The 24,874-nt window shown below is 39.9% G+C and overlaps 3 protein-coding genes across 5 annotated transcripts; 2 read left to right on the forward strand and 1 right to left on the reverse strand.

Annotated features, from left to right (window-relative positions):
* Nucleotides 1–419: 419 nt before the first annotated feature.
* Nucleotides 420–2,384, forward strand: LOC102718895 (probable glycosyltransferase 7). Its single transcript, XM_006665147.2, has one exon. The coding sequence runs from the start codon at nt 640–642 to the stop codon at nt 1,996–1,998; it is 1,359 nt and encodes a 452-aa protein (XP_006665210.2). The 5' UTR covers nt 420–639; the 3' UTR covers nt 1,999–2,384.
* A 352-nt stretch (nt 2,385–2,736) lies between these two features.
* Nucleotides 2,737–8,635, reverse strand: LOC102702725 (DNA-directed RNA polymerases IV and V subunit 4). Of its 2 annotated transcripts, none has more exons than XM_015833482.2 (10): nt 8,468–8,635; nt 6,081–6,158; nt 4,749–4,841; nt 4,505–4,582; nt 4,055–4,166; nt 3,867–3,944; nt 3,708–3,741; nt 3,544–3,612; nt 3,366–3,461; nt 2,737–3,085 (listed from the first exon to the last, which is right to left on the reverse strand). In XM_015833482.2, the coding sequence occupies exons 1-9, from the start codon at nt 8,532–8,534 to the stop codon at nt 3,387–3,389; spliced, it is 684 nt and encodes a 227-aa protein (XP_015688968.1). In that variant the 5' UTR covers nt 8,535–8,635; the 3' UTR covers nt 2,737–3,085; nt 3,366–3,386. The 2 variants fall into 2 exon arrangements, with proteins under 2 accessions (XP_015688968.1, XP_006647817.1); XM_006647754.3 differs by having other exon boundaries at nt 4,505–4,585.
* A 10,518-nt stretch (nt 8,636–19,153) lies between these two features.
* Nucleotides 19,154–23,787, forward strand: LOC102703007 (zinc finger protein CONSTANS-LIKE 9). 2 transcript variants are annotated; one of them, XM_006647756.3, is made up of 5 exons: nt 19,154–19,425; nt 21,122–21,809; nt 22,299–22,499; nt 22,784–23,055; nt 23,486–23,787. In XM_006647756.3, exons 2-5 carry the CDS (start codon nt 21,222–21,224, stop codon nt 23,613–23,615), a joined length of 1,191 nt encoding a protein of 396 aa, XP_006647819.1. In that variant the 5' UTR covers nt 19,154–19,425; nt 21,122–21,221; the 3' UTR covers nt 23,616–23,787. The 2 variants fall into 2 exon arrangements, with proteins under 2 accessions (XP_006647819.1, XP_006647818.1); XM_006647755.3 differs by having other exon boundaries at nt 19,156–19,425; nt 22,781–23,055.
* Nucleotides 23,788–24,874: the final 1,087 nt, after the last annotated feature.

Raw genomic sequence — 24,874 nt, forward strand, 5'->3', positions numbered from 1 at the left:
TTTGGTGTTGGAGCGAACAGAGAGAGTCAGTGCTGTTTCTCGCACATCCTGCCGAATTGTCTAGACCGTGATATCAAACACTCGGGCTTTTCGCTTCTGATTATTTACGAGTCAAATTAGATTTCAGAATTTTTTGTTAGAATTTATTTTTCAGCATCGATTTTTAAATTATTAAATACATATATTATTTATAAAAATTTTTATTTATAAATATATTGTTTGACGTTTTTTAAATGACTTCGGGGAGGACACGAATCCATGCGTTCGTGCAGTGCATAGTGTATGGCACGCCAAAAACACGCCGTTTTTTTCTGCATGGCGCGGCGGCGTGCTACCAAAGCCGGTGGCCGAAACGCAGCAGCAACCAACCCCGCCGTCTCACGTGATCTCGTCTCGTCACGGCGGCTCCGGCTGGCGCCCGCGCGGCGCGGGAGCCGAGAGGGCATGACGACGCCTATTTGGACTTGGGACGCACACCGCGGCGCAACCACCCGCTCCGCTCCGGAACCCTCGGCTCCACGCTAAAACCTCCCTTTCTCCTTTTGGCTTCTTCTCGGCCTTCGCCCCCTCGCGCACGGCACCGGCCGGCACGGCGCGGCCGCCCCCTGGCCTCCCCGCGTGTCAGTGCCAGCGTGCGCTATGCACGCGACGGCCGCGCGGCATATGCACCCATGGAGGCGTGGACAGCGGCATCGACAGCCGACGATGCCGCCGCGCAGCAGGGCGAGGCTGCCGTGGCTCCGCGACGCGGCGCTCCTCTCCGCCGGCGCCGCGGTGGGCGCCGTGCTGCTGCTCACGCTCGCCTCGCCCTTCTCGTCCTCGGCGTCGCCTCCGTCCGCCGCGGGGGACGGTAAGGTCGGCCGGCTCGGCGGCGGACGGACGTTCTACGACGATCCGAAGGTGGGGTACACCATGGACCGGCCCATCGCAGGGTGGGACGAGAAGCGCGCGGAGTGGCTCCGCGCGCACCCGGAGCTGGCGGGAGGCGGCGAGCGCGTCCTGATGGTGTCCGGGTCGCAGCCGGAGCCGTGCGGGTCGCCGGTGGGAGACAGCCTGCTGACGAGGCTCCTGAAGAACAAGGCGGATTACTGCCGGCTCAACGGCGTCCAGCTGCTGTACAACACGGCGCTTCTCCGGCCGTCGATGGACCGGTACTGGGCGAAGATCCCGGTGGTCCGGGCGGCGATGGTCGCCCACCCGGAGGCGGAGTGGGTGTGGTGGGTGGACTCCGACGCCGTGCTCACCGACATGGACTTCCGCCTCCCGCTGAGCCGGTACAGAGAACACAACTTCGTCGCCCACGGCTGGCCGCACCTCGTGTACGAGTCCAGGTCGTGGACCAGCCTCAACGCCGGCGTGTTCCTCATCCGCAACTGCCAGTGGTCGCTCGACTTCATGGCCGCGTGGGCCGCCATGGGGCCGGACTCGCCGGAGTACGAGCGGTGGGGCGCCGTGCTCACCTCCACCTTCAAGGACAAGGTGTTCAAGGAGTCCGACGACCAGTCGGCGCTCGTATACATGCTGCTACAGAGCGGCAGCCGGTGGCGGGAGAAGGTGTTCCTGGAGAGCGGCTACTACTTCGAGGGCTACTGGCTGGAGATCGCCGGGCGTCTGGGCAACATCACGGAGCGGTACGAGGCGATGGAGCGGGCGGTGCCGCCGCTGCGGAGGCGGCACGCGGAGGCGGAGCACGCGGCGTACGCTGCGGCGAGGAACGCGGCGCTGGCCGGCGCCGGGCTGGCGGAGAGCGGGGTGAGCGGGTGGCGGCGGCCGTTCATAACGCACTTCACCGGGTGCCAGCCGTGCAGCGGCCACCGGAACGAGCACTACACCGGGAAGAGCTGCGACGACGGCATCCGCCGCGCGCTCAACTTCGCCGACGACCAGGTGCTCAGGGCGTACGGCTTCCGGCACGCCGGCCCGCTCAGCGACGACGTGCGCCCTCTGCCGTTCGACCACCCTGCCGCGACGACGACGAGGCAGCCGCAGACGGCGTGAAAGCGAAGTACGTGGCTCGCTCGCTCATGAACGGACGAAACCGTCAAAAGCTTTTACTGTGAAACCGTGCATACAGCAAAGCTCTTGCTGGTATGCGTGGTGTTTTTTCGAGGTTGATTGCTACAGCGGTGAGATTAATTTGTTTTTGTTTGGTTCTTGTGGTGTTTTTTCGAGGTTGATTGCTACAGCGGTGAGATTAATTTGTTTTTGTTTGGTTCTTTTGTTGATACTACTATACTCGGTACTCCGTAGTCCGTACTACAACCGACGGGTCTACATGATGATTGATTGCATTGATCTTAAATGAGTGAAGAAAGTCTCTCCCATTGGCACCGACAAAGATGTTTTAAGCATCTGTCGCTCCACGCCTCCACCCAGGCGTTCAACCAGAATTCCAGAAACTGTCCGGACGAAGGATCTACTCATACTACGGGTAATTGTAAAAAAAACCAAACGATACATTTAAAAACAAAAAAAATAATTTATGAATAATTTTTTTATACAAGTATTATTAGCAATATAAAAGACAGAACTGAAGATTAACTTCGGTGAACCCAAATAAACTTCAAATTTAAGATTAAAAATTATTTTTTTAGATTATATGCTTAGCAGAAACGAAAAGACAATAGAGATAATTTAGAACAAGCCATTACAGGAGCACAGTTTTGTAGGTACCTTTCCCTTTCAATTGCGCGGTGTACACCATATAGCGCTCAAAAGAGCAGTGAAAAATGCATCTGCCACCATCGAAATATCAGCTTTCATAACTCTAGAGCGGCAAATTGCATCGCAATGAACTAGGAGTGGCCAAAAAATAAACATAACCACCATATCATTGTTTAAGTTAGTTACCCCAAGGGTAACAATTACTAGCATTCTGAGTAGGCTACTTCAGCTATTCTAGCTACATCTGCAGTTAGATAGGGTGGTTTTTCTGAGTTCCAACCAATCGGGCCTAGATAAGTACACATGGCACATGGCTTTTTTTTTTTTGGCATATACAGCGCAACCTGATTTGACAGAATATCCAAAACATCAGAGCCATGCACAAGTTGCAGATTCTGCATCGCCTGATCCACAAACATATCTGCGAAGATTCAGGAGGCAACTTAGATCAATGAGGTGAACAAAAAGACCGAAGTATAGCTAAGGGGTGATCGTAAAAATATATTTACAAACGAAAAATAATTTATAAATAAATTTTTTATATATGTGTTCTTAGTGATATAAAACCAAAGGCTGAAAAATAAACTACGATAAAAAAAACCAAAATCAACTCCAAATTGAATGTTAAAAATTCAAAATTTAACTTATAAGCATAAATAGAAGCGAAAATGAGGCTGTAAAAGGATCTGCACAGGGAGTACCGGCTTAACGCCACTGGAGATTCACTTGGCAGCTTTTATGTTAGCGAGCGCAGTGAGAGCCTTCATGATCGGACCTTCGTTGAGTGATCTAGTGGCCTATTGATAATTGAATTTGGAAGCCTTAGCTGCTAATAAGTTAAAAATATTCAGGACTGAAATTAGAAAGAAAGAGGCTTACCTTCAGGGATGGTACTAGCGCATAAACCTCTTCAATGGTCTCAGGTCCGATGTTTGCTATCAAGCATATCTGCAACATGCACACCATACGGTTTTAGAATGCTGAAATGGTGGAAATGGTAGATTACCAAGGTGAGAAGGAGCATTATGGAATGGGTTACAGACCTCTCCATCGCTAACACCATATTTTCTAAGAGGGCTGCATACACTAGTCAAGGAACTGAAGAATCAATGAGCTTGCTTGATAAAAATTAAATTGCTGTACAATAATATATGAAGTAATATGCCAAACTATAACAGTTACTGAATCAAATCAAAGGATACTCCAGGACTTGTTTCACAGACTGTGCGGTGGAAAAATGATTTCCTTCTTTTGCATATTTGAAAGCCTTATCGAATGACCTGCAGAAGACATAGAGCAAATGAATAACCAAACAGCTAAAAGACTTGCACACAGCATAGAGAATAATTAGTGAGATAAAACTACAATACAAAAACATAAAGATTCTCACTCTGGAATTTTGATCTTTGGATCCTCTGATAAGATAGCCATATGCTCATGAATTTCTTGCAGTAGTTCAGCTACTTCACAATTCATTAAAATGCAAGAATTTGGAGGCATATCTGCAACCAAATATGATTAAAGTAGATTTATATACCTGTGGTCACATGGGGATTGGTTTGCATTTTTGTGTAGAGACTAGAGAGTACAGTTCTTGGAGATAATGTTTCCGTTCATTAATAATGATGTCAAAAATATAAAACCTTCATTGAGACTGGTTTTCCCTCATACTATTGCTAGATATATGTGGAGTAGCATTTCGAAAATTTCATTACATAAATCTTTTCAAATAAACAGCATACTGCTATAGCAGAAAATTGTCAATTTTACTATTAAATATTCAGTATAGAAGGGACAAACAGAAAGCTGCATTTATGGTATTTCACTGTTGGAGTCTGACCGAGCTCAAGCTTTAGCGCTGCATCGGACTTAGCAGAAGCTGCAGTTGATGCAGAACCCTTTCCGCCTTTGCCAGCTTCTCCTAAGAAGGAAAGAAAAGAGAGCTTAACACTGAGAAGACATCACATGAAAGAAAGAAATTCAACAGCCATAAAAAGGTTTTAGGACCTGGCAGCCATTACAGATTTGAAATATATCAGCAGCTTTAGAAGCCAATAAAATAAAACAAAATAAATGTGTATTACCTTTAGACGAAGCCTTTCCACCAGTTTTTAGGCTCTCAGATGCAGCCTTCCCATTTGATTTAGGGTTGAAACGAGGCAGTTCTTCCACAAAACCTAAACACACAGTGATGTATTATGGCCATGGGGTTGAAAACAGTATCATCATATTACTCTGGTTTCATGTACCATTCAACTGCCTGTACATCTATAATTTTCACATGATTTTCTCTTCTCAGAATATTGAATAGTGATTATGACATAGCAGCTCAATCATTAACCAGTTATGCACACACACGAGCTCACAATTGAATAGCAATCAGCAGCTCATCACATTAACGGCCTCATCTATTTGCTTTTTATAACCACAAGTGAAACCACCTATTAACGTTTAAAAAACAATTTACGGGTTAAAATTTTATATATATGTGTTTTTAGCGATTTAAAAGCAAAGGCTGGAAAATAAAATACGAACCAAAAACCCCAAATATCAACTCCAAATTTAAGTTTTTAAATTCAAATTTTGGCTTATAAGCATAAGCGAAAAGATGGGGGGTATAAAAGTGGTACGTGCATGCAGATCAAGTGTAATTGTAATCTTGTATCAACTAAATAGTCTAACTTCAGTAAATGAAACCAAACGAAACTTAAAACATGGTACCTATTTTTCAACGAACGTTTTTCATGCAGTAAGGTTAACAGGAAAAGCAAAATAGCTACTTCATAAGACAACATTGAACATGTCTGATACAGGAGCTAGCACTCAAAAAGGGGAAAAGAAATACACTTTAACTCATGTGATGGAACATTAACATGCGATCTGCTGCAGGCAAAATGACAATCCTATAAATGTCAGTGCATTAATTCTAACCTGACCATAATTTGATCTTGTTTCCAAAATATGATTTAGGTATAATGCAATACAATAATGGGCTTAAATCAGCTATAAAAGCCATTATATGCATGTGTAATGGACTTGACTGTGATGAATGAATTTCCACCTTGTTGGTGTTTCTCCTAGAACGGAGTGAATTGCTCGTATCTTTATCACCATGGCTCTAGGTAGCATGATGTGGTGCCAATTCCTCTACCTACACTGAGTTCGTGATAGCTGATTGTTCATGTGGCGTCGTATCGACATGTTAGAGAGTCACTTTTCAGATCTTATGCCATGAGCTAAGTTACCTCAACACAGTGAAAGTTCATGGAAACCGGATCAACCTAGGACATGGCTATGCTTGCATGTAGCCATGCCCTAAACAGCATACCCAGAATATTGTGCTAAAATACATTTGCTAGTTTTGAATATTTTATTGAACAGATTTTCTGTAGCATGAAAATAGGAATATTTTTTACCTTCAGAATCTGAATCTGAATCGTCAATAGTAACATGTGGGATTTTCGCAGAGCTATTCTGCCCTCCATTCAGCGAACCTGTAAGAACATTAATTGATACATCTGTCAGATGATTAATCGAAACCACAAAATTCTACAGTGCATGTTTTGAAAAAAAATCGAATTATCACTTAACAGAGTCACAAAAATTACATAATACATGGTGCAGCATATTGCACAACAGCATTAGCGGCAATAATTGTTCTCAGCAGACAGAAGCATGTTTCTGGCTTCCTTCAATCACCATGAGCATAGACAAATGATATGTCTGATATACCATAGGAATATGCATCACAACTAACTGCTTCTTAGTTATGATCAGAGAGACAGAGAACCATCCTTTACCAAGAGAATACCTCAGTAACAAGGACTAGATCTAAGAAACCAATGTTTCACAGCAATTGTGGTGTACCAAACAAAAGCCTTGTTCATCAACTGAACTTAAGCACCAAAACTTGCCATGCAATTAATTGCCCATAACACTAAGGATCTCTTCGACAGAGAGCAAATATACAAGCTGCTCTGTAAAATTGTTCTAAAGTGCACCACTTTGTTATAATATATCAATAGATAAGTCGAGTAAAAAACCAAAGTTGTTTATTTGTTCTGTTTTTCTCGTGAACATGATGCACCACGCATGGGGGGAAGTGGTTGTTTTTTTCGGTTTTCTCAATGTGGGGGGAAGCGGTTGTATTTTTTTTGGAACTATCAGGGTGGGAGCGTACTACGCTTTTTTAAGTAGTAAAGATATATTCAAGCCTTGAGCAACTTTCTTGTTCGCCAAAGGATGTTATTCTGACATCCATTTCAGAGACTACTGGCTTCTTCGGATCACAGGAATTTTACAGGATTTTCAGAGGAAACAGTTCAATTCCACCATTTTCCCTTTGAAAATCCTTCAAACCGAAGAGGCCCTACATCTTTTACTCCTATGATATGTGCAAACTTTACCTTTTCAGATGGATTAAATTAACTTGTCGTTCATTCTCAACTTTCCAGTTACATGGCACCACATTTTCTTAATCAAACCATGAATCAGGTTTGCATGTAAATGGTAGGAATAAAAGAGCTGAATAGAAATGGTGGTATGGAACTTATGCCAATTACTTTTAATAGTGGTATTACATGTACACAATAAAAATACACAGGACAAACTTGGAGTCGATAAGAAACAGTGAGCACACTCAGAGTCCATACTTGAGACAATGGATCACAAAGCTGTCGGTGTGTTTAAGAAGTCTAAAACCATATAAGCCAGCTACTTCCTTTTGAGGTTTTCCCTTTATGAGAAGGGGTACTTCCCGAGATATTTGATATTTTGACACTAGACAAATTGAGGCTCAATGCCCACTGTCATTTGGTCCAACATATCATACTCACGAAAGAAAATGTCAAATCATCATAAACAATTTGGCAACGTAGAAAGTGTCAACTCATCAAATTTGTATAGGAAAAAGTCTACCTCACCCTCTAAACTATCAGGGTTAGTCTACTTAACCCCCTAATGTATGAAACTAGATATTCCACCTCCTGAAATACAAAAACTAGATCAAATAATCCCCTGAAGCAGTTTTTTAGGTGGTTTTGTCATGTAGATGCTGACGTGGTAGTGCTATTGTTTGCATGGCACAAAGATTGACCCATTAAACCCAAGTTGAACCAAATGTTTCTTTTCACTCATTGATCAACAATCCTAAAAATTACATATTATCACTAATGTTTATCATTCTCAAGCTAGTGCACTTGTGGAAAAAAAAGTACTGAACTGGCTACCACCATCTCACTGCCCCCTCCATACTCCACATGGCTAAAACCACCACCATGTCATCATGTACTCAGCAAAACCACATATAAAACCATTAGAGGGGCATTTAAACTGGTTTCGTACTTAGGGGGTGGAATATCCAGTTTCATACATTAGGGGGTTAATAAGTAGACCAACCCTGATAGTAGTAGACTTTTTCCAATTTGTATACCTTCCCAGTTCCCCCATCCAGCAAAATGGCGATGCCAAACAAGACGTGTGCAAATCGAACAGAACCCAAATCATAAGCCCCCACGATTACATCTTGTCCAAAATCCCCCAGCAAGACCATGCCCTCTGATCGTCAGTCGCCACACTCCCAAGGCACCAAGGCGACAAAACTCTCCGCGTACCATAAACCCTAGCCCCCCTGCGAAGGCTGCCATTTGTCCCGTACCGTTACCGATCCCCACCGAAAATCCCAACCACCGTCACGCCAAGCGAGCTAGCCGTGGCCGACCGCTGAGAGACAACGACCAGGAGGAGGAGACACGGCGAAGGGGAAAAGGAAATGGGAGAACGCGGAGGCGGGGGAAAGCGGCACCTTTCTTGGAGGCGATGGCCTTCCCCTTGGAGGCGGCGGAGTAGCCTTTCGACCACCTCTCCGCCATCTCCGATTCCGCCGGAGAGAAGGAGGAGGCGGCAGCGGCGGCGGCGGCGGTGGGGGAATGGACACCGGAGTTCGCCGACGTCCGTGCGAGAGGGGAGAGTGAACTGGTTACCAGCGAGCCCATAGTTGTACTGGCACCGTGTCAGTGCGTCGCGGCGGGCCTCACGAGGCTGGTTAATGGGCCGCGGCTGGAATGGAAACGGGCCTAACTTACGTACGTGGCTCGTTGTTGTCTCCTTGTAGTGGGCTTGAAGGCAACAGACCATGGGCCTGAGTTGCGGAATACCCCGAGAAAAAGTCTGCTAGAGGTCCCTAAACCTAAAGCCGAGCTTGTTTTTCGTCCTTAATCGCAATATTTTCTATACCCCTAAACTCACAGAATCTGTTAAAAAAGTCCCTTGACAGTATTGACCCATTTTTAAATGGTTTTTGCTGACGTAGCGTCCAGTGGGTCCCATGGATCAATGAGGCTTATCGTTTGGTAAAAGCTTATAAGTAAAAGTTGAGTTATAAAATTTAATTCTAGAAGTAATTTTAAATTTTTCTGCCGTATTTTATTTTGTAATTTATTTTTGGAATGATATGAAGTAAAAGTGTTGTAGCTATAATTTTTAATTGCTAATATAAAGGATCGATAACATTGAGACTAGTAATACGTAATAAGAGGAGTGGCTTTCCAGATCGACAAATACAAATTGCCATTGGCCACAGAAGGTAAGGACACCGGATATGTTTTACTTGTTGAATAGTATGACAATAAGCTAACAATACAATTATAGTCATCTCCTTTCATTATTTTGAATGGCCCAAGCAAATTTTACAAAACTATATGTTACTCAATCAACTATTTAAAACTATTAACTTGTATCACATTTTAGCACTATTTTTTCATTAAACTTGCATGGTATCACATAAGAAACTAAATATTTAACATAAATTTTATCCTAAGACTATAATTTTTGCAACTTAAGAAAAACAAGTACTATGCATCAAAACTCTAAATATATAATTCTTTAATAACTTTACCACGAAACTTATAGTTATAGGACAAATTTAATTCTAGACCTGTAGTAGGATGATATACATCCTTAAATATGCACTTTTGCAAAATGTTCTTAAAAAATATGGCTATATCTTTATGCTCCGCCCGTCAATAGGTCTCATCTTCTCTCTATTACTTATACTTGTAAGTTAAAATTTATTTCCTTTAACTTTAAATTTAAAATTGATTTTAGAGTTTTCTCATTGTATTTTATTTTTTGTCTTTATTTCTAAACCGCTAAAAACACTTATCTAAAAGTTTTATTCATAAATTATTTTTTTTACAGATATTATTTGATTTTCAAAAAAAATGTCAAAAGATGCCTCTGCATCTATATTTCCGACCCACTTAGAAATTCCTATGACTAATCCTTAATGGAAACATAAGTTCATGAAAAAAATAATATCATTATTTAACTCTTTTCATTGTAGATGACTGCTTCTGGAGTTCTGTGTGGCACTTGGGAGGTGAATTGCATCATTGAAGTACAAGCACTGTGATAGATGGATGGATGATTACTCTATATATATTTATATATATGCATTCTCATTACCTAGCGAGAGAGAATGGATGATGGAAACATGTTATTTATATTTATATTTTGTAATGCCTATGAATATGGCTTATTTTGTTACCTGATACTTATGATTTTCCTATTACTATGAATATGTTTGCTATAATTTATGGTGTTTGCTGCCAAGACCGTATGTGTGCTGCACGTTGTTGTCTGAGTGATAGCCTGATAGGTGCAAGCCACATATTGTATACATGCAACCTGCACAGCTGATCCTGCTATTTCTTTGACTGTATTAAATTGTCCTCCATACAGAAACTGCTATAGAAACTGTGGGTTAGGAGGGATGGTTTTTAAGTATCGTTAATTATGCTCTATGTCTCTTGGAAACTGTCCATGAAAACCATGGGTTGGGACTGCTTTCGTAGCAATACCATACATGATGGATTTGCTTTTATTGCTTTGCCCAGGACATTTCCGTCAACCTGTCCCAGACTCCCAGTTCCTTGCGTTCAGCACTGGCGTTTGCCGATTCTTCCTCCCTCGGTCCCTCCTGCCCTCGAGTAGCCGAAGGAACCTGCACCGGCCATTCAAGCAAAGCAGCAACGTGCGATATGCCAAAGAACATACGCTGGCCGCTTTATTTTGCAGGCTTGCAGCCGATACGGTGCAGATTAAATAAACTACATAGATGATCACTATTTAGCACTAATTTAAACTTAATACTAATTAATTAGTTAATGATAAACTATATTAATTATCATTAAACAATCAGTAATGATAGTGAAGATGGACGAGCTTATCCACACTTTAGGGTCTTCGTGGAATATTCTTTTTCCGGACCGCCTTATTCAATTTCACTCACGAAACAAAAGGTAACCGAAAAAATATCACGAAACAAAGTAACCGAAAAAAAAACAAAGTAACCGAAAAAATGGCTGTACATCTTCGATACAAGATACCCCACCAATCAAACACAAACTTAGCTTTTACACGTACATTGTTCGAATAGTTAAATGATGTGTTTTTAAAAAAATTCTATAGAGAAAATCATCATATTATCTCTCTAAAATAGATTTTTAACTTTACACTAGTTAATTTCATCGTTTACACCATTAAATATCTAATAAATAAATAATATTTCATTTTATCTTTCTTCCATAAAAAAACATATCCGTATAATATAATCATGGAATCTATATTTTTACCGCTATACTTTTCATATCTAAATAATGTGTTTACTACCAAAATTATATATACTAGCTGAATGCTTGTACTTTGTAAAAAATAAAAATATATTATGTTATTTCTAGAATAAATAGAATATTTCTCATGAAATATGTGACCATCTTTTTTTATATAGGAAATATCTATATCAGTTTGATTTTTACGTGGATAGCTCTAGATTTATGATTGATTTTAATATCACGAAGTTAAGGGAATAAATTATAAAAATAGAAGAGGTGAAACCTCTATTGGTGGCGATCTTTTATAGTAGGAAAGATAATATAATTTCTTGTATGATGTTTTTTAAATAGTTTTTTTACTCGGTCCACTCACATAATTGTCACGCAAATCAGATCAACCCATATTAGCCGCGAGAAACGATGGACCAATCGTGCACGAGGGGGCAGCGAGGCCGTACCTTCGCACGGGAATCGCACCATGGCCGAACCGCAAAATAGCGACCTGGCCGGCGCGACCTTTTGCACAGAATCAACGGCGTTACCGGGGTGAGGCCGACTGGTACAGCGCCGCTGCCAAGGGAGTACACTCAAGCACTGTACTGCACGTAGCGTGCCCGGATAACACACAAGTGTTTCTTTCTTCCTTTTTGGCCTTTCTTTAATGCATTTGTCACACATTTGTCAACGCGTCATGTACAGATATGTACTGCACGGAAAAAAATAAAACGTGCACTAGCTCCGTTTTCTTTCCAATGCGACGGCCAGTTGCACATCTAGCCGGTTCGAGCATCCTAACCGCTCTTCTATTAAAAATAGTTTAATAGATGATGAAGAGTAAAAGTAGAGCATCTATCACAGCATCCTCAATAGCTCATCTAAATTTGATCATTCATTTCTTTATTTGGATGATTATCTGAAACAGTTTTATCCTTCGTATCTTTTTCACTCCATCAGATCATCCATATATAACATACTCCCTATCTTTTTTGAGAATGGGGAGAACATTTCTCTCTTCTAACATAGATGATATCTAAAAATAAAGAATGTGATAGACGTTTTGTTGGAGCTCTACTTTTACCATTATCCTTTATTTTTAGGATAGATGATACGATAGAAAAGCCGTGGAGATGCTCTCACATCCTTTATTTTTAGATTATATCGAGAGAGGAGAGAGAAACTCTATATTTATATGTTCTCTCTCCATCCTCCAAAGAAATATAGAGTATGTTATATATGGATGATCTACTATTCGTACAAAGAGATACAAATAATGAAATTATTTTAGATGATCATCTAAATAAAGATATGGATGACTAAATTTAGAAAAGCGGTTTGGAATGCTCTTAGAGAGGTCTAAACAAATTCAATAAAGTTTTAACTTTTTTAATTGATCCTTACCATAAAATTACATGGTGTCTTTTATAGAGACTAATAAGTTTAATGGAAGTAGGCCGCGTTCGTTGCCACCGCAAGTAACCTATATTTATCTCGTTTTTTACGTGCATATTTATCGACTGTTAAATGGTGGGTTCTTTGCGAACATACAGAAAAGCTGCTTTAGAAATTAATAATTAATTTTACTAATATGTTACGCGCCGGTTAATAAACGCCACGTCGAAAGCAGCCGTAGCGGGGGTTTGAGCCCGCTGCTCTATGCCCATGGGGATGGCCGGTGTGGGTGCGGTACGGAACGCTCGGTGACGATGAGCAACAACAAAATTGCCCATCCCATTTCAGAGGTCACTCTGGTTTGCCAGTTGGAATGGAACGTTCAGTACCAGATGACACCGGTGTATCACTTTTGAGATTAAATAAAATAACATAAATTTGCCACTATACGAGTTTAGTTATATTTATAACAATCCAATAAATCCAATTTTTTAAGTAGTATCTGTCCTTCATAATTCATAAGCAAGTCTAGTTGAGCCCAAATTAAATAAGAGGTAACTCGATTTTTAGACTATATCGGCCGTAATTGACTGAGCTATCCAATATTGATAAAAATTGTCGTGAGAACAGTACACAAGGACACAAAGTTTGTGAGGAAAAAATATCCATGCACTTATGCCCTATTTGAAAGAGATGGAAATTTTTTTTATTTTCAGATTATCATATTTTTTTATAATAGCTATTGAGGTTATAAACAACTTAATTACTCTAGAAATGTAAGATAATATTTTTTATACAAAAATGGTTTACATGAAATATATTGTCTAGGCGTTTGAGAAACATATCAGCAAGAATTCATAATCTATCCTTCTCAGACGCAGCCTCAGAGTATGAAATTGCGGATGAAAAGTGCAGATAAGTTAGGCAACAAACCACCGGTACAGTACCGGAGAAGCGCTACCAAGGATGACGCCATGGTTGTGGCATGATTCACATGAAAACTTGTGAAACATCTTGGCAAACGATTATTAGCCGCACTCCCTAGCTGTTTGTTACTAATAACTCGAATCAATTTCCATATACTAAATGTACACCTTCACACGGATTTAATTCAGACATGCTAAGAGCAGTACAATAGTCTATAAGACAACTATAAACATATTTTAAAGAGATATGAGACGAGAGAGAAGAGTAGTGAACTGCTAATTTGTAGCTGGCTATAAAACATGCTCCAAGACGTAATGTGCATATGACATATGAGATCATGTATTAATATTTTGTAGATAACTATTATATAAATTGACTATTAGGTTAACTATAGATAAATATAGTTGGCTATACTATTAAAATTGCTCTCTAAGTGTACACCGGTGTTCATCTCACCAGAACACAGAAATGTTGCCAATACTCTCTGAAATTTAGGCAGTTTGCATGCCAAAACGGACCAGCAAAACGGTGAACAGTCAAAGTGGTAGGAGTAAATCCACTTGGATAGGTTGATTGGTCGCCACTCGCTACTAGTAGTAGTCCTGGCAGGTGGGCCCCACCACTGGGCCCGGAAAAAATGACACTCCCCCTAGTGTGTTGATTCCTCCTGGATATGCTTCAGTCAAGCTCCGGGGTATATTTGTCAACAGATAATGTGCATGAACGCGACTCTGAATTCTGAAAAGCTAATTTTATCATATCCTGCCTATAGCTAACTTGTCCGTGGTCCAAGCCTCCATGGTGATCCTATAAGAGTTTTGTAATGATCATTTAACTTCCGGCCATCTTTTACTTTTACTTAGCCTTTATAAGCTACAATTTAAAATTTTAACATTAACTTTAAAAATTATTTTGAGGTTTTTTATTATAATTTATTTTTCATCTTTGATTTTTATATCGTTATAAACACGTATATAAAAGTTAAATTTAAAAATTATTTTTATTTGTAAATATATCATTCGACTTTTTTATAAAAAACCTGAAAATACCCATTGTTTAGGTCAGTCTCAATGCATATTTTTATGACATAGTTATCATAAACTAGTTAACCGAGCCAGATGAGTTTCATGAGGATAAAACTACTCTCTCATATCATGAAAACCCTGCTAGTCAGTAATTTTACTGATGTGACATCTTATTTAATGTGTATGACACTCCATAAAACATAAGACTGGCCTTATGAAGCTAATTAAACCTGTCAGGCTAGATTGTTCATGCTTCACAGGAAGAATCTTCCAACGACAGCTGAAATAATGCGTACAGTAATCTTTTCTTTGCCTTTTTGCGGTGCTATTACGTTAATTTTATCGTTTCATAAAAAAAAGTGCGTTACACATTGCCTCAAAAAAGTCAGAATACAGGATATTGTTTCACGTTTATATTTTCCAATTAGTGATAGATGCACATCTAATTTTTACAGACGACTGATGGGTATACGAGATTTGTTTATCCCCTCTAAAAGCGACTTGCACAGTATCGGTGACCTTTTTGGATTCTACTGTTGAGCACCATATCAGTGCCTTTTCGGTCTAGTGTGACAGAGATCGACTTGATGGTTGCATTATCCATTTCCGATAGTAATTAAACAACTGCACATGGTTAGCGAGTCTCGACAATGCTGTTTTCGTTTGCGTCAGAAGTAACCACACAGTGTAAATTCCTAACTAGGAGTATATATCTTTGGGACAAGAGACCATCGAATATTTGGACGCTTATTATAAATAGTAAACGTAGACTATTAATTAAACTCATCCATAATCTTGGACTAATTCGCGAGGCAAATATATTGAGCCTAATTAATCCATGATTAACCTATGCGATGCTACAGTAAACATGCTCTAATTATGGATTAATTAGGCTTAAAAATTTGTCTCGCGGATTACCACTCATTTATGAAATTAGTTTTTTTTATTAGTCTATGTTTAATACTTCTCCAAACATCCGATGTGACATGGCGCTAAAAAATTTAGCCCCATCTAGATAACCCCTAACTTCAAGTCTTCTTTTCTCTCTCTCAAAGAATTCATAATCCATGGTAGTGGTGACGGTCTGACGGACGTGGGAGACGTATGACCAGATGACGTATCCGTGTTTTTGCCTAATGCTAGCTATCCTAATCCTAGTGGTACATAGATACCGTCCTCTCATTTCTATCCGAGTTTTTTTACCCTTCTTATACAAATATACCTTAAGGTATGATACTTTTTAGATAACTTAAGATACTTTTTAAGAATGGTAAAAAAATCCTTTCTATCCTATGTAACCAGTGGTGAATATAAGATTTATCTCTGGGTATAAACGTCTAAAAATTATCATATATAATTTGGTAAAATCATTTTAGAAATAAGTAATAATTAATTATGGAATTTATAACATAATTCAATATATATACGCTAAGTAATACATATTCATATTCAGATGCATTTTTTAAATACGTATATATGTCGGTATATACCGGATATGTAGTGTAGGGTATGTCAGAGCATACCTCGCATACCATATATATAGCTCCGTCCCTACATCTAACTTCATAATTATGGACACCACTATATAAATTATTGGCTCAATGCACAGTTCTGCATATATGGCCAAATAATAAATTCATCTATCCTTTTCCTCTCTTTATCTTTCATTAACCTATAGTCCATCTATATCATACACATCATATTAGCTCTCACTGATACGATGGTGTGTCATGCAATACACACTTTTTATCTTTCAGTGTAAGTTTTGTGATCTCATGACTTGGCCTAGTTCATGATCTTATGCCATAGAGCTTAATGCAAGACACTGCAGTGGCATCAGAAGCCCATACGTAAGATCATTAACTTGATGATGAAATTATCGTTGGTGATCGCTGTGTAGGTGCATGTCCACATCCTTAATATCAGTGTATGTGAGGCAGAGAACCTCAAAGTCACAAACCACCAGCTCTACGGCGAAGTTGTCAACAATAGTGACAATGATCTTGTAATGGTCTCGATCGAAGCGGTCTTTCGGATCCCTTCCAATGCCTCCTCAGAGGATTCGAACAGGAACTTGGGTTGGAGGTGGTTAACCTGCGAGAGATTGCTATCCCCGTGTGACACCCTCCTCTTCTTATATCCTGCTCCCGTTTTATATTGTAAGACTTTTTAGTCTTGTCTAAATTCATTAATTAATATATTTATATAATTTATATATATGTCTAAATTCATTAACATTTATATTAATCTAGGTAAAACTAAAAAGTCTTACGTTACAAAACGGAAGGAGTACAACATTGATGAAACTCAAAGGTCAGTCCAATAAATTAAGAAAAAAAATTTTCTAGATGGAAAGGTAATCATGGTGCTATAAAAACTATGTGAGTCCACTAGGATGGTGTTTGAAGTTGGTTTTGGAAACCCATATGAACACATTACGAATGTTGAGAGACATGCAAGGTGAACCGTATCCTTGTAGGATTTTGATAGCCTAGATAACAAACACCTACCTCTTTAAATAACTTATCACATCACATTTTACCCTACACGATATTCTACATGGAGTATTGGAAGTGCTCCAAAGCACTCAAGTCTTCAAGGATTCAAAGGAAGATATCCCACCCAGGATCTTGAGAAGCCAAGGTTAAGAGATCCTTGGTAACTAAATGATGTAATGACCAATGCAACTATTACTTATTACTCCCCCCCGAATTTAATACAAAACCCATTGATTTTTGGATGAACATTTGTGTAATTATCATTTATTTTCTCATGACCCGTTTCACCATTAAACACACTTTAAACATGACTTATATTTTATATATTTGAACAATTTTCTATTTATTTAATAAGATGAATAGTCAATTCCGACGTTTGTTTAAAAGTCAACGAAGTCATATATTTTAAAAAGAAAACACCTTGTTTTTTGTGGGTTCAGTTAGTATGTTATTTTCAAAGCTAACCTAGACATATCTATTCTGCTCATACTTTATAGTACGAAGGATCTTTTGGTGACGGTTGAAATGATGCAACGACCTTTCCTACCTTAATTTTTCCTCAGCGTAGTTGCACTCTATCATCTCACAAAAGAAAGTGTGTCCCATCGTTTCCGTCTTTCCGATGCACCAATTATCTCATATATAACCTATTTCACATATTTTATCAATGTTAATATCCAGAATGAAACATACTAAATTTATATAATTATATATAGATATCGACCATCCAACTGATATTGCTTAAAAATCGAGAGTCACTCGTTCGGTAATATATTTATTGTTTACAAGACCCATGTTCGACACCCTATATAAAGGGCCGCTCATCCACTAGCTCCAAGTGCACCATGATCCAAGCCCCCTCCTACGGTAGATGGTGCCCAACCAAATCTCCATTCGTTTCCTGTATACTCTTTTTTTTTTCTTTAAGAACTTACTGATTTCCTGGCGTCGTTGCCGTACTTCGATTGCACATCTGCATCCGTGGCTGAACGGCTGTTCCACCGACCGTTTGTTCCCCAGCCGACGAAGCCTCGCCCCCACATATTTTTTATTCTACCTATAACCTAAAATTTAAATTTAATTTTGAGATTTTTACTCAGTTTCTTTTCAAGTCTTGGCTTTTATATCACTAAACATACATATATAAAAGTTTTATTTATAAATTATTTTTTTATAAATACACTATTTGATTTTCCCATAAGTCTCCTCATGTTCGCGCATGGCGACCGCGCTGCCATGTTATCCAACAATGACCCACCTTCGCTAGTGACACTACGAGCTAGAGTAGAGAGTAAGGCCATGTTTAAGATTATTATAATATGGCTTATTGCGAGTAAGCTAAAACAAACAAATGAATTATTATAACAGATTATTATAATATAGAGCACGTATTACTATAAGCTCATCCAAATGTTCTTATTTTAGATTACTTGGTGGCTTTAGACTCGCTGTCTTGGATACTTTGAAATAATAACTCATATTTGTCATTTATTTCTACTTTACCTTTTAATAATACGACTTACAATAATTTGACTCAATAATCTAGATTACAATAATCTATAGCTAAAAAAACCCTAAAACAAAACACATTCATCTTATTAAAAATTATATAACTATTAATTATTTTATTATAATTTAATGTATTATTAAACTAGCTATAAACATAATTTATAATTTTATATATTAACATAAAAATTAAATAAAATAAATAATTAAATATAATCAACGACGGTAATTAAAAAACACGAGCAAATAAAAACTAAACACCCATCACGACAAGGGGCAGAACGTTCAACCGGGCCCGGCCCACGGCACGCCACTTGGGCGAGGCGAGAGGACCCGCGCACGTGGCGGCCGCCCGGGATCCCCCTTATCTCGGACGCCGAAATTACGGTCCTGCCCCTCTCCCCCTGCCGCGCGAGCCAAAAAGCGCAAAAAGGACACCCGGGGTGGGGCCCACACGCCCCCTCATCCATCCATCCACCTCCCACTCGCTCCTCTCGTCTCGTCTTCTCCCTCTCGCTTCCTCGCTCGCTCGCCTCGTGCATCATCTCCACCTGTTCCTCTCTCTCCCACTCCCTTTCCCTCCCCCTCGCCCTCGCGACCTCGCTTCGCTTATCTACTCCTTTTCCCTTGCCCTCCCCTCCCATCCCACCAGAAAAGTCGTTTTTTATTTCGAGTTTCCGTCGAAGATTCTCGACACCTGTCTCTGACTCTCTCTGCTCCTGCTCCTGCTCCTCCTCCGCCGCCGACGACCGCCGCGGCGGCCTCAGGGTGGATCCGAGCCGGGCAGGCAGGCGGGCGATTCGGGTGAGTCCGCGCTCTCGCGAGCTCGAGCTGTTTGCTTGTTGTATGGCGATGGATTGGGATTTGGGATATTGGATTTGCGGTGTGCAGGCTAAGAGCCGCCGCATCAGCGCGCGCGACGCCGTATGGTGGGTTTCGTAGCTGCTGCTGGATTAGGGGAGCTGGGGCTCAGGTTCGGATGGGGGGAGGGGGAGGGGGATGGGGATGGATTGGGTTTGAGTGTTCGATTTCGAGTCCGCTTGATCGCTTCTATGGTGTTCCAGGGTGTCTGGGGTTGGGAAGTCTGAACTGATTTTTTGGTTTTTCCTCTTTGCGGACACTTCACGCTTTCTCTCGTGTTGCGTGGAACGTACGTGAGTGGTTTCTGGTCCGGTTTTAGCTTTGAGCTGAGCTTAGCTGCCCATAATTTGATTATTCTTTTTCTAATACACACGAGTATGATGGCTTAGCATGTTGCAGTGTAGGTGCAATTTCAATCAACTAGAAAAAAACAACAATTTTACTGGTGCCTTTTGTGTACGACACTGTGAGGTGTAGTAGTCATGCTCGTACATCTTTTTTTTTTAATTCCTTCTTAGTTGCAACTATTCTTAGATGCAGAAAGTAAGCCCTTTTGTAGCTAAAATTTGGATAATCTTGAAAAACAAAGTAATACTTCCCTCAAATATTTGAGTGGCTCAGAAAGTTAGTTGCTTTTATCCACATACACACAGCATGCTTTATATGATCAGAGAAGTGGGGTTAGTGCTATTTAAAACTTAGGAGTAGTTCCGATGAGTTTGTTTGCCTTGTGGATATGCATGCTTGTTGATTACATGATTAGTGCTCAGAAAGGTCCCTTTTGATACGCAAAATAAACTCAATAAAATGATCAACCAGGATCATTGTCGCATGGGCAGCTGGTAAATTCCTTTTTGTATTGCCGCTTCTAGTTCTTGCCCATGCTGATATGAAAAGTGGATTTTATCAACTCACAACAATGCTATATAACGCAGTCAGCATTTGTTTTCTGCATACCTCCGTGTTGACAACTGCATGTTTTTTTGGTGTTATCAGATGCACTGTACTGCTCCTTGCTAGACTTGTCTTGTGGATAGTGCTATTGACTTAATTTAAGATATTTAAATTTTGGCATTTTTTGTGCTTTACAGAGAACGCGTTCTTACAGGTTACAGACTTTGTGGGAGTATTTTTGTGCACTTCTATTTGAGAAACTTCTGGGTTCTTTATGCCCTTGCTAGCAAATCTTGGGTAGGATAACAAAATTCAAAATCAATATTAGTCAAAGTAGCATCTCGAAGAGCATGCCTAGACCCAAAGGTAGCTCTATATTTTTTTAACAGAGGGAGTACTCTAGATTTTAAATCATTACTAACTTGATGAAAATGTTGATTGCTCTTGTTGCTATACATTTGAAAGTTAATTGGTCGTAGAATAAGTCAAGTGGCTCACTGTATGGCCTGCATCAATATACCTTCGTTTAATGATACAAGATACTTATATGGCTATGCGTCTAATACTTACAAAGGAATGAAACAAACTCATCAATGTAACATGAGCTGCAAAGTGTGTAACTTCTTGTCTAATTTGAATTGTGCACAGACTTGCTGTATCTTCCTTTTTAAACCATATTCTTCTTTTTCAATATTTTCAAATATAAGTTTGCTGTGTTGTTACTGATTTTCCCCCTACATTCCAGTATCTTGGTAGGATCCCACTGAATTCAGCTGTTGAACAAAAGCCAGGAAGTTGGCTGTTCTAGTGGCACTAAGTGCTAGTGGAAGTACTGTACAGGGATCATGGATGCTCTTTGTGATTTCTGCGGGAAGCAAAGGTCAATGGTCTATTGCCGATCAGATTCGGCATCCTTGTGCTTGTCCTGTGATCGTAATGTGCATTCAGCCAATGCCCTTTCTCGACGCCATACAAGAACCCTTCTTTGTGATCGCTGTGTTGCACAACCTGCATCAGTCCGTTGTCTTGAAGAGAATATCTCACTTTGCCAAAATTGTGACTGGAATGGGCATGGGGCAGCATCCTCAGCTGCTGGGCATAAAAGGCAGACCATAAACTGCTACTCGGGGTGCCCATCGTCCGCAGAGCTTTCAAGAATCTGGTCCTTTATTATGGATATCCCTGTTGTAGCTGCTGAGCCAAACTGTGAGGACGGAATAAACATGATGAGCATTAATGACAGTGGCATCAGTAACCATTGTGGTGCTCCAGAAGATAGCAGCTTGTTGGACATGGCAAGCACATCACTGATGAGTGATCTACCCACAGGAGACAAATTTAAACCTTTAATAGGTTCTTCTTCAGGTGATGGGATGAATCTTCTGCCACTTAACACAGATCAACCAGCTGAACCAGTTTCAACGACACCCAAGGTGCATGCCTCGTATTCCCCTCCAATACCTTTTCAAGTTTTCTGCTAAGTTTCTGCATAAGTCATGACCTGTTGCATGGACATATTAATACAATAAATGTTCATGCTATATGGTTTCAGTTTCCATTATATGAATCCTATATTGCTTTTCTTCTAGAAGTGAAAGTTTAAAGGGAAAACTTTCTATAGTTTAACCCTATTCGACTTAGTTTTTGGTCATTATTTATTACTGTTTACTACTTCCTTAAGAGTTCCACACTGGCAAGGTGTTCCTTATATTCTTTTTCTCCCGGGCAGCTGGCAGGTAGTATTCAAATACTTTTACCATAGAATGTGAATTTACTTTTGGAATTATGTACTAGATGATGGTTGAACAATTGCAGCAGTTGGAGTTTGTGTATTTCTGATATCATGATCCTTGAAAATGTCATCTCCGATGCCTGTCATTATGGTCTACTTGTGCTTATTGAAACTTGGTTGCATAATTCAGGCACCCTGTGTCACAGACAAAGATATGTTCAATGATGGGAGCGTATATGAAGACTTCTGTGTGGATGACGCTGACCTGACATTTGAGAATTATGAAGAATTATTTGGTACATCTCACATTCAAACAGAGCAACTTTTCGATGATGCTGGAATTGACAGCTATTTTGAGATGAAGGAAGTGCCGGCAGATGAATCTAATGAGGTCTGTACTTTTCTGCATTTAGTCTTTTTATCTCTTGTGTTTGTTGAGGGAAAAGAGCTGTGTTTTATTATGCCTGACTTCCCAATATAATCTACTGGTTGTAAAAATCAGTTTCATTTTCCTGGTACTTGAATTGAGTTCACCCTGTCATTTTACTTAGAACCATTCAATGATTGATTATATACCTAGGACAGTGGAATGTTTGTATATCTTATGTTCCATTTTATGGCTGTTAATTATAATTTTACTAAGATTTTGTATGACTTCTGTTCTTCATTCAGCAGCCCAAACCTATGCAGCCAGAATGTAGCAATGTTGCATCTGTTGATTCTGGGATGTCAAACCTAGCAGCAAGGCAGGCCATATCCAACATATCCCTTTCCTTCTCTGGTTTGACTGGTGAAAGCAGCGCTGGAGATTTTCAAGACTGTGGGGTATCGTCAATGATCCTTATGGGGGAGCCACCCTGGCATCCTCCTGGTCCTGAAAGTTCATCGGCTGGAGGCAGCAGAGATAATGCTCTTACGCGATACAAGGAGAAGAAGAAGAGAAGAAAGTAAGCTCATCTTACCATGTGTTTTCTGAAATTTCTGTGCTCGGTCATATTAGTACTTAATATATATCATGATTAAATGCATTAGGATTTAAGAATGCGCCTATAATAACATCTCAATTTTCATCAATTTAGAATTATAAAAGCTTACTGTGCCAAATCAATATTTTCATATACACGTGATCATTGTAGGCATGTGAATGGTTGCTCCTAGCGTAATCTGCAAAATCACAAGTAGTTTTCTAGCTTCGGGTAAGATCATTGTAGACATTTGAATGTTATCTCTGACATGCTACCACTACCAGCCTACCTATCATGGTTTACACTTTGCTGCATCGAGGAACTGTACCTGTACCTTTCAGTTTCCTTTTCATGTCTCTCTTATAAAAAGGTATTAGATGGACTATTTTCAAATATTTTTTTTTCTTAACAGATTTGACAAGAAGATAAGGTATGCTTCTCGGAAGGCTAGGGCAGATGTGAGAAAAAGGGTCAAAGGACGGTTTGTAAAGGCTGGTGAAGCTTATGACTATGATCCCCTGAGCCAAACAAGAAGCTATTGAAGCCTGGTCTCAGTTGGTTGCCGTCCAGTGTTCGAGTAGCAATTTTGAGCAGCTAACTTGATGTTGGTTGCACACTTGCACTGCATGCATCACTGGATAACACAAGCAATTGCGGCAGATCTTGCAATTGAAAGCAAGACAAGGAAACCAGGCCCTGTGATGAAAAAAATAAAATACAAAAATACAAAAAGATGCAGACACATGAGAAGTTCATGGATGCTGATGCTCCATTTTCTCCTGTACAGTTGATGGATCATGCATCTTCAGTTGCTTCTGGTTGAGACTTCTGAATCACTCTGTACCATGACTACCATCTGTGCATCAATCCAATACAAATACATGGGCCTACTGCACGGCAACCGCACCTGCGTCTGCTGTGGTGTTTTTGCGTTCCGGCTGTCAGGGTTGGATCTCTAGGTAACATGGTTAATTATACTTCTAAAATTTTCACCGCTGTAATCTTATTTACGAAGCACAATCTGCTGTCGGATTGTTCTTCTGTCGGGTATTGTATATAGATGGATGGTTAACAAAATATTGTGACGATTGTAAAGTTTGCCTACTGCATTACGCCTGTCTGGGCTATATTGAAACGGTATAATACCTATAGGGGCTGTTTAGTTTCCAAATTTTTTTCCTAAAAACATCGTATCAAATCTTTGGACATCGAAATGAATCATTAAATATATATAAACATTAAAATTAATTACACAGGTACGGAGGAAATAGTGAGACAAATCTTTTAAGTCTAATTTGGACGTGATTAGCCATAAGTGCTATAATAAACATGTGCTAATGATGGATTAATTAGACTCAAAAGATTTGTCTCGCGGTTTTTTCGCCGGAATCTGAAATTTGTTTTGTAATTAGAGTAAGTTTAATACTTTAAATGTGCGTTTAAAGTTTTAATGTGATGTTTTTGCAAAAACATTTTGCAAACTAAACAACCCCATAGTAGGTATCAAATCTAGGCCTTGTTTAGTTTCTAAATTTTTTTTTAAAAAAACATCATATCAAATTTTTGGACACCTAAATAAAGCATTAAACATAGATGAACCAAAAACTAATTGCACAGTTACGGAAGAAATCTTAAGACGAATCTTTTGAGCCTAAATAGTCCATGATTAGCCATAAGTGCTACAGTAACCAACATGTGCTAATAACGGATTAATTAGGCTCAAAAGATTTGTCTCCGGTTTTCAGGCTAGCCGTGAAATTCGTTTTTCATTCATGTCCGAAAACCCCTTTCAATATCCGGT

This window comes from Oryza brachyantha, chromosome 2, assembly GCF_000231095.2.
Source record: "Oryza brachyantha chromosome 2, ObraRS2, whole genome shotgun sequence".
NCBI classification, from domain to species: domain Eukaryota; kingdom Viridiplantae; phylum Streptophyta; class Magnoliopsida; order Poales; family Poaceae; genus Oryza; species Oryza brachyantha.